The sequence below is a fragment of the Antechinus flavipes genome, chromosome 5 (assembly GCF_016432865.1).
Source record: "Antechinus flavipes isolate AdamAnt ecotype Samford, QLD, Australia chromosome 5, AdamAnt_v2, whole genome shotgun sequence".
Lineage (NCBI taxonomy): Eukaryota > Metazoa > Chordata > Mammalia > Dasyuromorphia > Dasyuridae > Antechinus > Antechinus flavipes.
The window spans coordinates 268717962-268732061 of record NC_067402.1 but is presented as its reverse complement, the minus strand read 5'-3'; the positions used below and the strand labels follow the sequence as shown (position 1 = coordinate 268732061).

Sequence of the window (14100 nt, the reverse complement as noted above, 5' to 3'; positions counted from 1 at the left end):
TATCTTGCATGTCACTCTCATAGTGGACTTCCAAGTACTATTTTTGATGGTAATTCAAAGGCAGATAGCCTTCCAACTATATTGGCCAATACTCTTTTATTTCAAGAAGCCCAAGAATCTCATTTTAAATATCAGACTGCTTGAGCTTTATGTTTATAATTTGGAATAACAATTCCAAGCCTGTACAGCTTGCCTTCCTTTCCATGCTCTTACACTGCCTCCAGAGAAAAACCCTTGTGGTTTGAGACCCAATGAAATTTGGCAAATGAATGTGATCTATTATAAATCTTTTGGTTGTCTGTCTTTTATCCATGTTGTGGGATTCACTTTTGCAATACCAGGAGCAAAAGAGACAGCCCGAGTGGTCACTGAATTCCTTATACAAGCATTTGCAATTGTGGGTGTTGTCACAAGCAATAAAAACAGACAATGGACCTGCATATACTTCTAGACAATGGACCTGCATATACTTCTACACATTTTGCACACTTTTGTGCACAGTATAAGATTTTACACACCACTGGCATACCCTTTAATCCTCAAGGACAGGCAATAGTAAGTAGAGAGGAAAAACAGAGACATTAAGATGCTCCTCCAAAAACAAAAGAAAGGGGGAGCCACAGATAACCCTAGAGAACTTCTAAATCTAGCTCTTTATACTATTAACTTCTTGATTTTTGACAAAGATGTACTGGCTCTGGCAGACAGATGTTATAACCCACCAGAAGGGCAGTGTCCAGCGTGAGCAGCTCCACTATCTTTAGATAATCGCCAGGTGATATGGAGAGACCCAGAAAGTGGTGAATGGAAGGGATCATCAGATAGGTTAACTGTTTGAGGGAGAGGGTTTGCTTGTATCTCTACAGGTGGAGAAGGAATCAGATGGGTGCCAACAAGTGTATTTGCCTTGTCCATCGGAGAGAGACAGAACAGACCCTTGAAACAAAGGAGAAGACCCAAGAAACATCGGGTGGTTATGTTACTGACTGTGCCCATCACTGAATGAGCATGGCAGTTAGGACATCAAAAATTGTTGGACTTCAAAACCCTCAGGAATCCTTGGAATCCCTGAGACATGAAAAGATTGTTGTAGGACTTGAAAACCCTGAGGAATCATTGGATTCTCTGAGACATGATAAGATTGTTGTAGGACTTGAAAACCCTGAGGAATCATTGGATTCTCTGAGACATGATAAGACTGTTGTAGGACTTAAAAGCTCTCAGGAATCTTTAGATTTTCTGAGAAATGATAAGACTGTTGCAAGACTTCAAAATTTGCTGGAATCATTGGATTCCCTAACACATAAAAAGACTGTTGCAGAACTTCAAAAACTTGCAGGGATCATGGATTCTCTGACAAGTGAAGCAATGGACAAGAGATTCGTTTTGGACTATCTCTTGGCTGCTGAAGAAGGCGTATGTGTGACTTGTTTATATACCCTCTTTCTAGGACTTCTGGAAATCTTTTACAATACCAAGTTGATTTATATTGTTTGTTATATCACTACTGCATGTATAATTCATGTTTGTTATACCACACTGAGCCTGCACTGGTCGTTGGGGAGAGTCATCACTAATAGCCTGTGTGTTATTGCTATGTGCTTGTGTAATACCTCCATGCTGATGGGTTTGTGCATCCTGTTTCTAATAAGACTTTCAGCCCAGAAACCCGCTAGCAATCCCCACTTCCCTTTGGTGCTTTTCATCTCCCTTCCTGAGATGTCAGGGAGGGAGTGATCATCTCCTTTTTAGTGCTTTCACCTCCCTTCCTGAGAAGTCAGGAGGGGCGTAATCACCTCCTTTTCAGTGTTTTCATCTCCTTTCCTGAGAAGTCAGGGATGGCTTGACCACCTGTGTTCTAAAACAAAAGAAAGCGAGAGATGTAGGGCACTGAAATTCTTGAGTGTATGCCCTGAGATCTGGACAACCGAGCACTTAAGGCTAATTACTGATTGAACAATACTCTATAAGCATATACTTGGAAAATGGCCCTTCCCACTATCCCATGCTGGCTCAATAATTTGTGTATACAGAGAATTGTAGGAGGGACTAGGGGGTGGAATAAGATTAGCCAGGGTCACTCTGGGCGGGAGATGAAGAAGGAAGGTCCCAGAGATTCTGCTTCCATCCGATTCAATCCTACCTCTAAAGACCAAGAATAAAGACTAAGGACTTTTGCTTATCCTGACTCTGCTGATTCTAAGGTATCCAGGGTGCTAACACGGTCATCACAAAAATGGAAAAGCATTTCAAATCTAATGGGATTAAAAAAACAACAACTATTTTCCAAACTCAAGTTCTAACAGTATTAATGTGCTAGTTATTTCACCCCTCCAAATAATACTTCCAATAATAATAATGCCTAACAGAAAAGTCCCAGGTATAAAGAACTTTATGAATATTCATACTATTTGGTTTTATAAAACACTGAAGCACTAAGTTAAATTCAGCTAATTCTTATACAGTACTGCTATTTTTCCCTTTATGGTACAGAAGCAACCAAGAAAAGATGAAAAAAATTTTTTTCCCAATATACGGCCCTAATGGAAAAATCTGATTAACATAAAATGTGAAAAGAACAGACAGATACTCTTTAAAGTTTTAAACATAATTTAATATTTTACTGGTGTGAATAATATAATAGATATTATTTAGAATATAGCAAAGCCACTGTCTACAATCATAAATAAGATATTGCATTCTATTAAATGAAATTTGAAAGCACACATGAGGAAACAACAGCAGAAAGATACTTAATACCCTCTGAAATGTTAGTTTTAAAAACTTTATAAATTCAAGTATTTTAATGCCTCAAAGAAAATAATTTGGAAATGGAAGACAAAAAGTATTAAAATTTCAAAAAGAGATTCACTTTGCCAAAGAAAACAAATTAAATATGTAATTTCATGTTAAATTTTGGGAGATGAACTGCTTACGCTTAGTAGTCAGTTACTTATGTTAGCAACAGGGTTCTGATGATTGAAGACATTTCATTAATAAACAGGTAATATAATATTCCTCCAAATAGAGATGTTTTATGAAAGCCATCCTCACATATTATTTTTCTAGGTTTTTTCTTGGATATAGATTATGAGGAAAACAAAATAATTTTTAAAAGCACACACACACATATATAGCCTTTTAAAGAAAAACTGTTAAAACCCTCAAAAAATCTGTAACTTCCTTAGTGTGGCCTCTTCTTCCACTGATGCAGAGCTTTATCTCTATATGCTGTGGCCCAAGCATCTGAACGTGGCTAGGCTGCCCTGTCCCCATTTCAAACATGACTGGATTAGCCATGCACTGTAGCAGTCTTTAAGAACCCAGGTTTACCCTGCTTGATCTACAGACAATAGAGAGGATTGTAGTGGAGGGAAATATCTTTTCTTTCAGCAAGGTAATTCTGAAATTTGGTACTTATAATCATTTAATTAGAGACAACAAAATAAGAGCTTTGAAAGCCCTCAATGAATCAACATATATTCATTAAGAATCTACTTTTTAAAAGTTGGGTACCATGTGACATTCAGTTGATAATTAAAGACTTGCACCATGATCATTCAAGAATCAATGAAAAATATGTTTAGAAAACTCTGCAATGATTTAACTTGGTGAATACGCAAACCAAGAAAAAGCAGTAAACAAAAAGATACATATTTAAAGGTATACTACTGTGAAATTAAAATCCTGTATAATTCGGGGTGGATGGGGCTGTTAAGGCTTTCCTAGGGATGGTAAAACTCTAAAGACACACTGCTCTGTTCAAGAGATAGCCTATTGATAGCACTGTATAAAATAAAGTCATAGGAACAAGAGGCGGCAGACTAAGTTTGGGCAATATTTTATAAGCCAGATTTGCCATCAGTGAGAGTGTGTTCAAGGGGACATTGGTTAATAAATATTTGAAATTAAGCTGGAGGTGACAGGGAAGAGCTTTAAATGATTTTGGTTTAGAAGTGATAATGAGTCATGGAGGATATTTGAATGGGCATTGGGACAGGTGAGCTATTTCCAGAAAAACCTATGTTAAAACAAAAAGCATCCCTAAAACATGAAATACTTTTCTAAGTGTTGGCGATTTCACTGTTAAACCATTAATTCTATATCAAATCAGTTAAAACGCAATTTAACATGAAGCATCTGAAATGTGAAAAATTATTGATCTGGGGGCAGCTAGGTGGCGCAGTGGATAGAGCACCAGCTCTGAAGTCAGGAGGACCTGAGTTCAAATGTGACCTCAGTCATTTAGCATGTCTAAGCTGTGTGACCCTGGGCAAGTCACTTAACCCCAATTGCCTCAGGGGGGAAAAAAAGTATTGATCTGGGCTCTGGGATGCAAAAATAGCTATATAATATAACGTATATATTATAAATAAAAAGCTATATAATAACTTGTATATTAAGAGTTACAATTTAATAGAATCAAAACCATGTACACACATGCACACACAAACACAAACTAATATAGGGGAAAATGTAATAGGTTCAGGAGACATCCAGGAGAAAAAAAATGTCTGGTGAGTATTGAAGAGGGAAAGATCATGTTCAACTTGGAAGACCCAGGAAGGCAAAGCACCAGTTCTGGGCCCTGGAGGACCAGTGGGATTCTGACAAGTGCATTGAACACTTGGAAATGGAGAAGAGAGTAGGTGATCGTTCATTGGAGTGTTGCTACAATGCCTCAGCTGAGAGGTGATCCAGGTTTTCAGAAGACCACATCAGGCAAATACCAATTCTGGCAGTTTCTACCATGATGGAGAGCACATCATGTGGAATAAATGCTTAATAAATGCTTCCTGTTGTTTTCTGGCTTCCAGATCCTTCCTCTTGGCAGATAGTGTGAAGGAGAAGCTCAACACTAATAAGTTTAATTCTTTTTCACAAGAGAGCCCTTCAAACATCTGTCTTCACATGTGTTACATTCCCCTTCCCCACTTCTACCAAGTCCCATTCTTTCAGCCAATCCTCATCATCAAGCTCTTTGCTAGCCTGGCAAACCTCGATTGGATGCTCTTCAGCTTATTTATGTCCTTCCTAACATATGATGTCCAAAATGAACACAGTGCCACATTAATGATTTGGCCAGGACACAGCTCCAGCAGGCCTCTTTACTTTTAGAAACAAGCCTATGAATGCGGATGAAGATGACATCGTTTTTCTTGACTGCTATATAACACAAGGCTGATGTACCATATGGAACTTCTCCCTTTCTGCATATGTAGTTGATTTCATTCTCTCCTATCTTCTCCAGCAAATACATCTGCATTCATTCTGGCCCTTTTCTTGATTAACAGGTTCTCCCTATCAACAAGTATTCTTAAAACAATTCTTAACAAATAATTCTTAAGTATTCTTAAAAAAACAAACTAACAAAAAACAAACAACCCCGCCCCCCCAAAAAAACCTTCACTATACACCACCATCCCCTCAAGTTGTTACCCCATGATGCTTCTCTATTTCTCAACCAAACTCCTACAAAATGTCACCTACATTTGCTGCTTCAATTTTTTTCTTTCAGTCTTCAGTACTTTGCAATCTGGCTTCCAAATTTGTTGCTCAACTAAAAATGATTTATCCAAATCCAAATGATCTTTTAATAGTCAAATCTGATGATTTTTTTCTTAGTCTCCAATCTTCTGGATCACCTTGTGACATTTGACAATATCCATCATTTTCCCTGCCCAGATACTTTTCCCACACTGGGTTTTCCCGACACTATTGATCAATGACTTGTTGGCTAGTTCTGCCTCCACTGACTGCTGGTAATATCTAGCCTATGTTCCATTCTGTCCTCAAAAAGAGGATGAAAAATCATCACATGCTTTAATAAAATCAGGTAGTTGCTTGATAAGCATTAAGTGCCCACCATGTGCTAGGGGTACAAGAAATGTAAAAAGTCCCTTGTCTCAAGTGTTCACAATTTAGTAGAAACAACATGCAAACAATGTACAAACATGCTATAGACAGGATAAAATGGAGATAATCAACAGAAAGAAGATACTAAAATTAAGGGGGGTTGGGCAAGATTTCTTGTAGGAGGTGAGATTTTAGCCGGGAGGCAAAAGTGAAAAGGAAGAGAATATATCAAGCATGAGGGACAGTCAGCCATGTTAAGAGATGAACTGTCCTTTCTGAGGAATAATAAGGTCGTTGTAACTGGGGATCATGTGTATCAGACTATCGAGGAAAGGAAATATGTAAAAAGTATAAAGACTACTGGAGGGGGCAGCACTAGCTTAGGAAGATTAATCATAATATTCACTGATCTATCAGTTTAATAGTCAAAAAAGAAAATCAGGCTTGTCTGACATTTCTTGGACATGCTGTTTTTTTGTGGTCATCATTTCTTTTTCTAGATGCTCCTTTAAGAATGCTAGATTTCAATCAGAAATTCAAGTTAACTTCACCAGCCTACAGCCTCCAAGCTCGATTCTCCTCCCTTGAGGTAAAGATTCAGCTCTTGAGTTCTCTTCTCTCAGCAGCAATAGCTCACAGTTCTTTCTGCAGCTTAGGTGGAGGTTCTCCTGAGCTTAATAACAAGAACGTTTCCTAGGCAGGGAAGTGCTTCTTTATTGTCTCCTTAGTTTTCTCAAGACTGTTATCTTTGTTCTGTCCTTTCCTCCTATGTGATTCTGATCCCTACTCCAACTCTGACATTACCCTTTTAACTCTGAATCTATTCAAGAATATTTCCATATAGCAACCATTCAAAGCACTATGCACATATAAAGGTAGTACTCAAACTCTTAATTTATTATTTCTCAACTGAGATACAAGATCATCCTATTCCCACATCTCCCCTCCTCCCCATAGGTAGACCCTTGATAATGTCCTTTTAACCTCTAGAGCAGTGCTATTTGCATGTAGTACAGAGATGACCCTGGATTCTCAAAGGCTAAGCCAATACAATTCAGATTCTGATAGGTTCTAACAGAAAGACGGTATATATGCAACCAAACATTGTCTAACCAAGCACAGAGGGAATGATCACCACAATACTGTCCTTTACTATAAAACTGTACATGCCTTTTGATCCAACAATATTACTATTAGGTCTGTATCGCAAAGATAGCAAAGAAAAAAAAAAAGAATCTATTTATATAAAAATATTTATAGTAGCTCTTTGTGGTGATAAAAATTTGGAAATTGAGGGAATGTTATAAGAAATAACAAAGGGGATCGTTTCTGAAAAACTTGGGAAGACTTACATGAACTGATAAAGTGAAATAAGCAGAACCAAGAGAACATTGTACACTAACTGCAATACTGTAATCATGATCAACTATGAAAGACTTGACTATTCTGCTCAATACAGTGATCTAAGACAATGAATAATACTATCTAGTTTCAGAGAGAGGTGATGAATTCAAGATGCAAATTGAAGGATATTTTTTCACTTTATTTTTCTTACTTTTTTGGTACATGGCTATTATGGAAGTGTTTTACACTATTTTACATGTACAATGGGTATTATTGCTCACTTTTTTAAAGAATGGGGAGGGACTGGTGAAGGGAGAAAATTCGGATCTTAACAAAATGAATAGTTTTTTTTTTTTTAAGTACTGCCTATGACAATCTCATGAAACATGTAAAAATACAAAACTGCTTTTAGTTTTGAATGGTATCCCTTCTACTGTTATAGCAGCAGTGGCAGGAGAGAGGAGAGAGATCATTAAGAACAATCTTTCAGACTGTAAACATTCATTTAGCTCTTATTCTTACTAGGAAATCTTTGTCCATCACTCAAGCTTTTAAAATTGGATAGAACAATGTAGTCATAATAACATTTCCAACAGATCCATAAAACACTTAGGGAAAAAAAAAAAACAACCCTTCAGTAATCATCAGGTTTACCATCCTCAATTTTTCAGGTTAATAATGTGAAGGCTGAGATTCTCATTTCCTAAATCAATTTTCCTTTCATCGTATCAAACTGCTTATTCAAAAGCACACAGTAAGCACTATATAAATATTGGTGATTATTATTAGAAAACAAATGCATTTCTCAAAAAGAGAATAGCTGAATTTGAGATTTATAATACTTTATTAAAAGATAGCATTGTTGCAGTGACCAAAGAGAAACTCTACCTGTGTGACCACAGGCAAGTTACCTTATCACTCAATGTCCCAAAATCACTAGGACTAAAAGTTAACAGAAATATTTCAGTGCTGACTCAGTGGCCCTACATGACAGAATTAGTAGCAATGGGAGAAAAGTGTAAAGAAGCAAATTTAGGCTTGATGTCAAGGAAAACCTTTCCAACAACTAAAGCAGTCTAAAAATAGAAGAGGCTGCCTCCAGATGATAGATTTTCCCCTTAATGGAGATCTTCAAACAGAAACTAGATGACCATTTGTCAAGTATGTTCTAGTAACTATTCCTTTTGGGTACGGCCTGCAATGGATGACCAGTGAGGTCCTTTTCAACTCTCAAATTATTTGATTCTGAGGAAGTTTCTATACTAGTTTTTTCCACATAAAATAACAGATTCTTTTAAAATTACCAGTCAGTAATTGATAAACTTTTCTCTCCTCCCCCATTTAAAAGTATTTTATTTTTTCCAATTACCTATAAAGACAATTTTCAACATTCATTTTCTATAAGATTTTGATTTCCAAATTTTTCTCCTCATGATAGTAAATACTCTTGATATATGTTAAAGACCATGACTAAGTGTGAAGCCCAGAAAGCAGGGGACTGTACCATTAAGGGGTAGGTGGATTCTCCAAAAGCTCCCACAGCTGTGAATCATAACACACTTGAAGGAATTGCAAATAAGCCTTTACTGATGTGGATGTTGCTTGTGAATTGGGAATGAAATAAATTGGAGACAAGAGGGAAGAGGAGAGAGGTCAGAGAATGCAACTGCCTCTCAGTCTCCTTGTATCATTATCATCCTCTCACACAAAGGGATCTATTCTGCTGGTTAGGGAATTAGGTCCCCAGCAGCCACTAGCAGGTTGCTTCTGTAACAGATATACATTATACATATGCAATCATGGAAAACATATTTCTACATTAGTCATGTTGTAAAAGAAGAAACAGAATAAAAGGAACCCCCCCACCCCATCTACCCCTCCAAGAGAAAATAATCTGCCTTTGACCTGCATTCAGAGCCCACACCACAGTTCTTTCTCTGAATGAGGATAGTATTTTTCACATGAGTCTTTTGGAATTGTCTTGGATTATTCATTATATTGCTGAGAAGAGCCAAGTCAATCATAATCAATTGCTAACTGTTACTGTGTACAATGTTCTCCTGGTTCTATATGCAAACTTTTCTTTTCTTTTTTTTTTTTTTAAATTTTTATTTAATAATTACTTTATATTGACACTCGTTTCTGTTCCAATTTTTTTCCCTCCCTCCCTCCACCCCCTCCCCTAGATGGCAAGCAGTCCTTTATATGTTGGATATGTTGCAGTATATCCTAGATACAATATATGTTTGCAGAACCGAACAGTTCTCTTGTTGCATAGGGAGAATTGGATTCAGAAGGTAGAAATAACCCGGGAAGAAAAACAAAAATGCAGATAGTTCACATTCGTTTCCCAGTGTTCTTTCTTTGGGTGTAGCTGCTTTTGTCCATCATTTATCAATTGAAACTCAGATCTCTTTGTCAAAGAAATCCCCTTCCATCAAAATATGTCCTCATACAATATCGTTGTCGAAGTGTATAATGATCTCCTAGTTCTGCTCATTTCACTTAGCATCAGTTCATGTAAGTCTCGCCAGTCCTCTCTGTATTCATCCTGCTGGTCATTTCTTACAGAACAATAATATTCCATAACATTCATATACCATAATTTACCCAGCCATTCTCCAATTGATGGGCATCCATTCATTTTCCAGTTTCTAGCCACTACAAACAGGGCTGCTACAAACATTTTGGCACATACAGGTCCCTTTCCCTTCTTTAGTATTTCTTTGGGATATAAGCCCAATAGAAACACTGCTGGATCAAAGGGTATGCAAACTTTTCTAAGTAATTTCAGAAAAAAAATTTCAGGTATGAAAATTCTAGCCTAAACTGAGCTAGGTTTAAAGTGGCCTGACTCCTATACTTGATAGTTCATCAGTACTTCAAGGATTCATGTTTTCACTGACATTATTACTATCTATAACCAAATCCTTTATGCTTTAGTAGTCTTTAAATGATGCTATGATTAAAAATTTAATTAACAGGAAGTCAACATTCTAGAATAAGCTTCTCCAAATTTAGTCAGGGTGGTCCTCAAAAGACAGTCATTTAGTCTTTGCTAGGCCCCATGTTTAAAGTCCATCTATCTGGGAGGAGAGCTTGAGCTTTGCTGACACTGCATAGCCATATGAACCTACCTTCTTCCCAGCAAAGACATCTGACTAGGACTTGAATAAAAACAAAACATTAGAACATCATGCATTATTTTAAATCTAATTTATCCACAAAATTCTCTAGTAATTTGATTTAAAAACTCTAAAAAAACCTACCATTTTCTCAGCCAAAACCAAATTTATTTATTCATTTAAAAATTATAATTGGGTTTCTTCACACACAGAATCTGTATATAGATTTTACTGTTAAGAAATCAGAATTCTTTGTTTTGATTTTTTATTTTTATCAGATAGATACTGAGATAATCTTGTTCAATGGTTTCAAACTCAAATAGAAACAGGGACCACTAGAGTGCCTCCAAACCCTGGTTGCATACTGATTTAGAAAACCGCAAATTAACATCTATGCTCCATTGCATTTTTACTTATTTTGTTAAACATTTCCCAATTACATTTCAATCTGATGGGGGAAGAGTGCTGTGGGTCCCATGTCTGACATTTCTATCTAGCCCATTGCTCTATCTTAAAGCAGGGTTGCCCTAAGGATGCATTTAAAAAAATTTTTTTTAAGTTAAAAAGATGCTCAGGAAAGAAAATTCTAGAACCTTTTCATACACACTATCCATGTGAGTAATGGTGTTATTTTAGTTCAATTCATAGGTTCAGGAGTGGTATGCTACACATAGCATTAGTACAAATGCCTTGTTTTGTGGGTAGTATAAAATTTTTAAATTTTTATTTAATGGCTTGTTTTATTCATGACAATTAATAGCCATTTTTGTGCAGTAATTTTTTAAAATCTATATTTATTGTTCTCTGCCAGTTTTGTCTATTTTCTCCAGCTAACATTTCCAATTTCTTTCATCACAGGTTTGACTTTCTCAATTTTAATTATTCTTAGTGGTTCGCTGAAATTTCTCCAAGTTCTTCATATCTTTCAAATTGTGAATTCTTGAACAGAACATAAATATATTTAGATTTACTGTTAAGTAAGTAAATGAATGAATGGATATCCTTGAGTTGAAATGCTTAGGATCCTATTTCTACAGCCTATATATTATTGATCTTTTTAGAACCAATTCTAATAATTCTATATATCCTTTAAACTACAATTAATAATTTTAACTTTGCTTTCTGCAAGTATGCAAAAATGTATTAAACCATACATGCATATATACACAGAGTCTAAAACTTGACCTTTAATCTTATTTATTACTCATATCTATGATAGGGTGCAATGTATTAAAAAAAATCAGGAGTGCTTTTGCTGTACTGTAAGTGGTAGTTACATAATAGGCACACATTTATCAATTGTCTGACTCGTTGGAAAATTATTGAAAAGATAAAATATTAAGAAAAAGCCTTATGAGTATTAGTACTCAAATGCTGGAGCTGATGGTCCTTAATAGCCAAATGAAGATTCTTTACTGAGATCGTCAATATACCTTAAAACATCTGGCTGTAAAAGGAGACTTTGGGCCTATGTTTAGTGGGAAACTGGCAATAAAAGATCTGGCTTCAATTTTTTTTCTTTATTATATCAAAGATGCCTTTAACACATTCACTTCCAGAGACCCACTTTCTTGGGTCCTTGGACACACTTTAAAAAAAAAATGGATTCAAGAAGCCTTAACTCCAGAGGTACTAATCTCATACATATTTCCCCAGAAACTTTGAAAGCCAGGGACAAAAAAGGCAGCAATCCTCAGAGCTTTCCAACAGAATATAAGAATCAGAAAATCAGGGAGCTTTTTTGTTTTTCTATTAGCATCTCCAGAGCTCACCAAGAGCAGAGGTTTTAAATGAGGTTTTAATTGCTTCCACTCCCAGCCTCAGACTCAACCCTAGGCCATAGATTCTGGGTTGCAAGGTGTATAGAGGAGGAAGTGTTATCTTTTTCTTTTCTTTTTTTGGGGTGTGTGTGTGTGGTGTGTGTGTGTGTTCTCCACAGACTACTAAACCCAGCGCATACACACTCAGAAAACCACATACTGGTATCTATGTTCTAGTGTGGTATTTATTCTATTGACATTTCCCAGTTACATTTTAACCTAACACGCATTTATGGAATACACGCTGCTTGCAGAGACTGCTACCAGAGACTGTTACCAGTAACAGTAGCCTCCCTGCACAGAGGACCAGCTTCTCCAAAAGCATCCTCAGTCCCCAAGGATCTCTTCACCCCCAGCATCCTTGCATGTGGAGAGGATCCCGTGGGACCCGTGGATAGCCAGAGCGGAGGGAAGACCGGGGGAAGCGCAAAGCTGGAGCGGACCTGCCTGGTGATGGTTTAGGATGCCGGGAGCTGGGGAGAAGGTCCGGGGGCGCTTCCTAGAGGGGAGGGGAGAGGTCCAGGGAGCGCGCTCAGCGGAGAAGGCCTAGGGCTGCACATAACTAGGGAAGGCTCCTGGGGGCGCGCATAGCGAAGGGTGGTCTAGGATGCTCAGAGCAGGGAGAAGGCCTAGGGCCGCACATATCTGCGGAGGGGTTTCTTGGGGGCGTGCGTAATTAAGGGTAGTAAAGGGTCCCCGGAGCTGAGGGAAGGCCCGAGGGCACGGAGGGCGGGGCTCTCGGGGGCGCGCATAGCTGGGGTGGTCCAGGACCCCCAGAGCTGGGGGAAGGCCGGGGGCGCGCAGAACTGAGACGGACCTAGGGAAACGCCGGGTGGGGTCCTCGGACTCGGGTTGCCTCGGGCGAGGTGGGGAAAGGGTACAGGCGTGCCGCCCTTCCCTCACACCTGTCAGCCCAGCCCTCCCCGCCCCACCGTGCCCGGCCCCGCCCAGACCTCTGGGGCCTCCGGCCCCGCACACCCTTCCGTGTCGACCCCGGGGCAAGCCCCCGCTTGGGGGAGCGACGCCGCCTCCATCGTCCCCTACCTCAAACACCACTTCTTCGTCAAACTCCGGTGTCATCCTTCTCCGCCATGCCACCCGCCCCGGCACGATGGGAAATGAAGTCCGTCAGCCCGGGGGGGCGGGACGTGCGGGCCCCGAGCTGGCTCGAAAGGGGTGCTGAACTACATCTCCCAGCATGTCCCGCGGTTTGCGTTCCTCTCTTCCGGCCAGCCGAGGGGCGGGGGCGAACAAATGATTGAAATCCTGAGATTCCCCTGGGCTGGACGTTTAGCTGTTAAATCTTCCGCCCTTAGGGGGCGCTGAGAGGTCCGGGATTCGTGATTGTGGGGGTTTTTGTTTTTTTTCTTTTTTGAGCGCGTGCCGGGGGAGCGCGCTCGTCACTTCGGAACGCCTCCCTCGGAGCAAAGCCAGCTGGAGCCCGCACGCGCCGGGGGTGGGGGCCGGGAGGGAGGAACGCACTGGCGCTCTGGGAACCTTCCCCGATAGCTCGTCGGAGAGGCGCTCGGGCTTTCGGAACCTTCCCGGGGAACTCGGCTCGGGGGCGCTCGCGCACTCCTTGCCCCTAGGCCGGCCAGGCGGCTGGCTCGGTGGCGAGCGTCGGGAGAGCCCCCGGAGCCGGCCGCTGCCTTTGTACCGGCGCTCCCGAGCTGCCGGACGTAATGCGAAAGCGGCGGGTCTCGATTCCTGCACCCTCCAAACTGGAAACCATGGATTAAAGAGGAATTAAAAAAAAAAAAAAAAAGGCAGTGGGGAGAAAAGAGAAGAGAGAGAGAAAAGAAGAGAGAGAGAAAGCCCGCATGGGAGGAATCATGAATTCCAGCGCCGGTAAGTGCCTGGAGACTGCGCTCGTCCCACTGGAAACTTTGTAACTAAGGGCTGCTGTACCCGGCGTCGGTAACGAGCTGAATCTTGAATCCCGGGAGCGACTTGGG

At 39.7% G+C, this 14100-nt stretch overlaps 2 protein-coding genes across 6 annotated transcripts in view; one reads left to right on the top strand and one right to left on the bottom strand.

The window, feature by feature from the left end:
- Window positions 1–13328, bottom strand: part of VEZT (vezatin, adherens junctions transmembrane protein) — a 105806-nt gene extending 92478 nt beyond the window's left edge. For 3 of the 5 annotated variants that reach the window (XM_052000852.1, XM_052000849.1, XM_052000851.1), the window contains exon 1: window positions 13190–13267. In XM_052000852.1, coding sequence (XP_051856812.1) covers window positions 13190–13225 — 36 coding nt within the window. In that variant the 5' untranslated portion in view covers window positions 13226–13267. Of the gene's footprint in view, window positions 1–13189 lie in introns of all 5 variants that reach the window. The other 2 variants (XM_052000847.1, XM_052000848.1) reach the window with 1 other exon arrangement.
- A 572-nt stretch (window positions 13329–13900) lies between these two features.
- The window catches only part of FGD6 (FYVE, RhoGEF and PH domain containing 6), a 166397-nt gene continuing 166197 nt past the window's right edge, over window positions 13901–14100 (top strand). Inside the window, exon 1 of the mRNA XM_052000846.1 lies at window positions 13901–13993. Coding sequence (XP_051856806.1) covers window positions 13966–13993 — 28 coding nt within the window. The 5' untranslated portion in view covers window positions 13901–13965. The remainder of the gene's footprint in view (window positions 13994–14100) is intronic.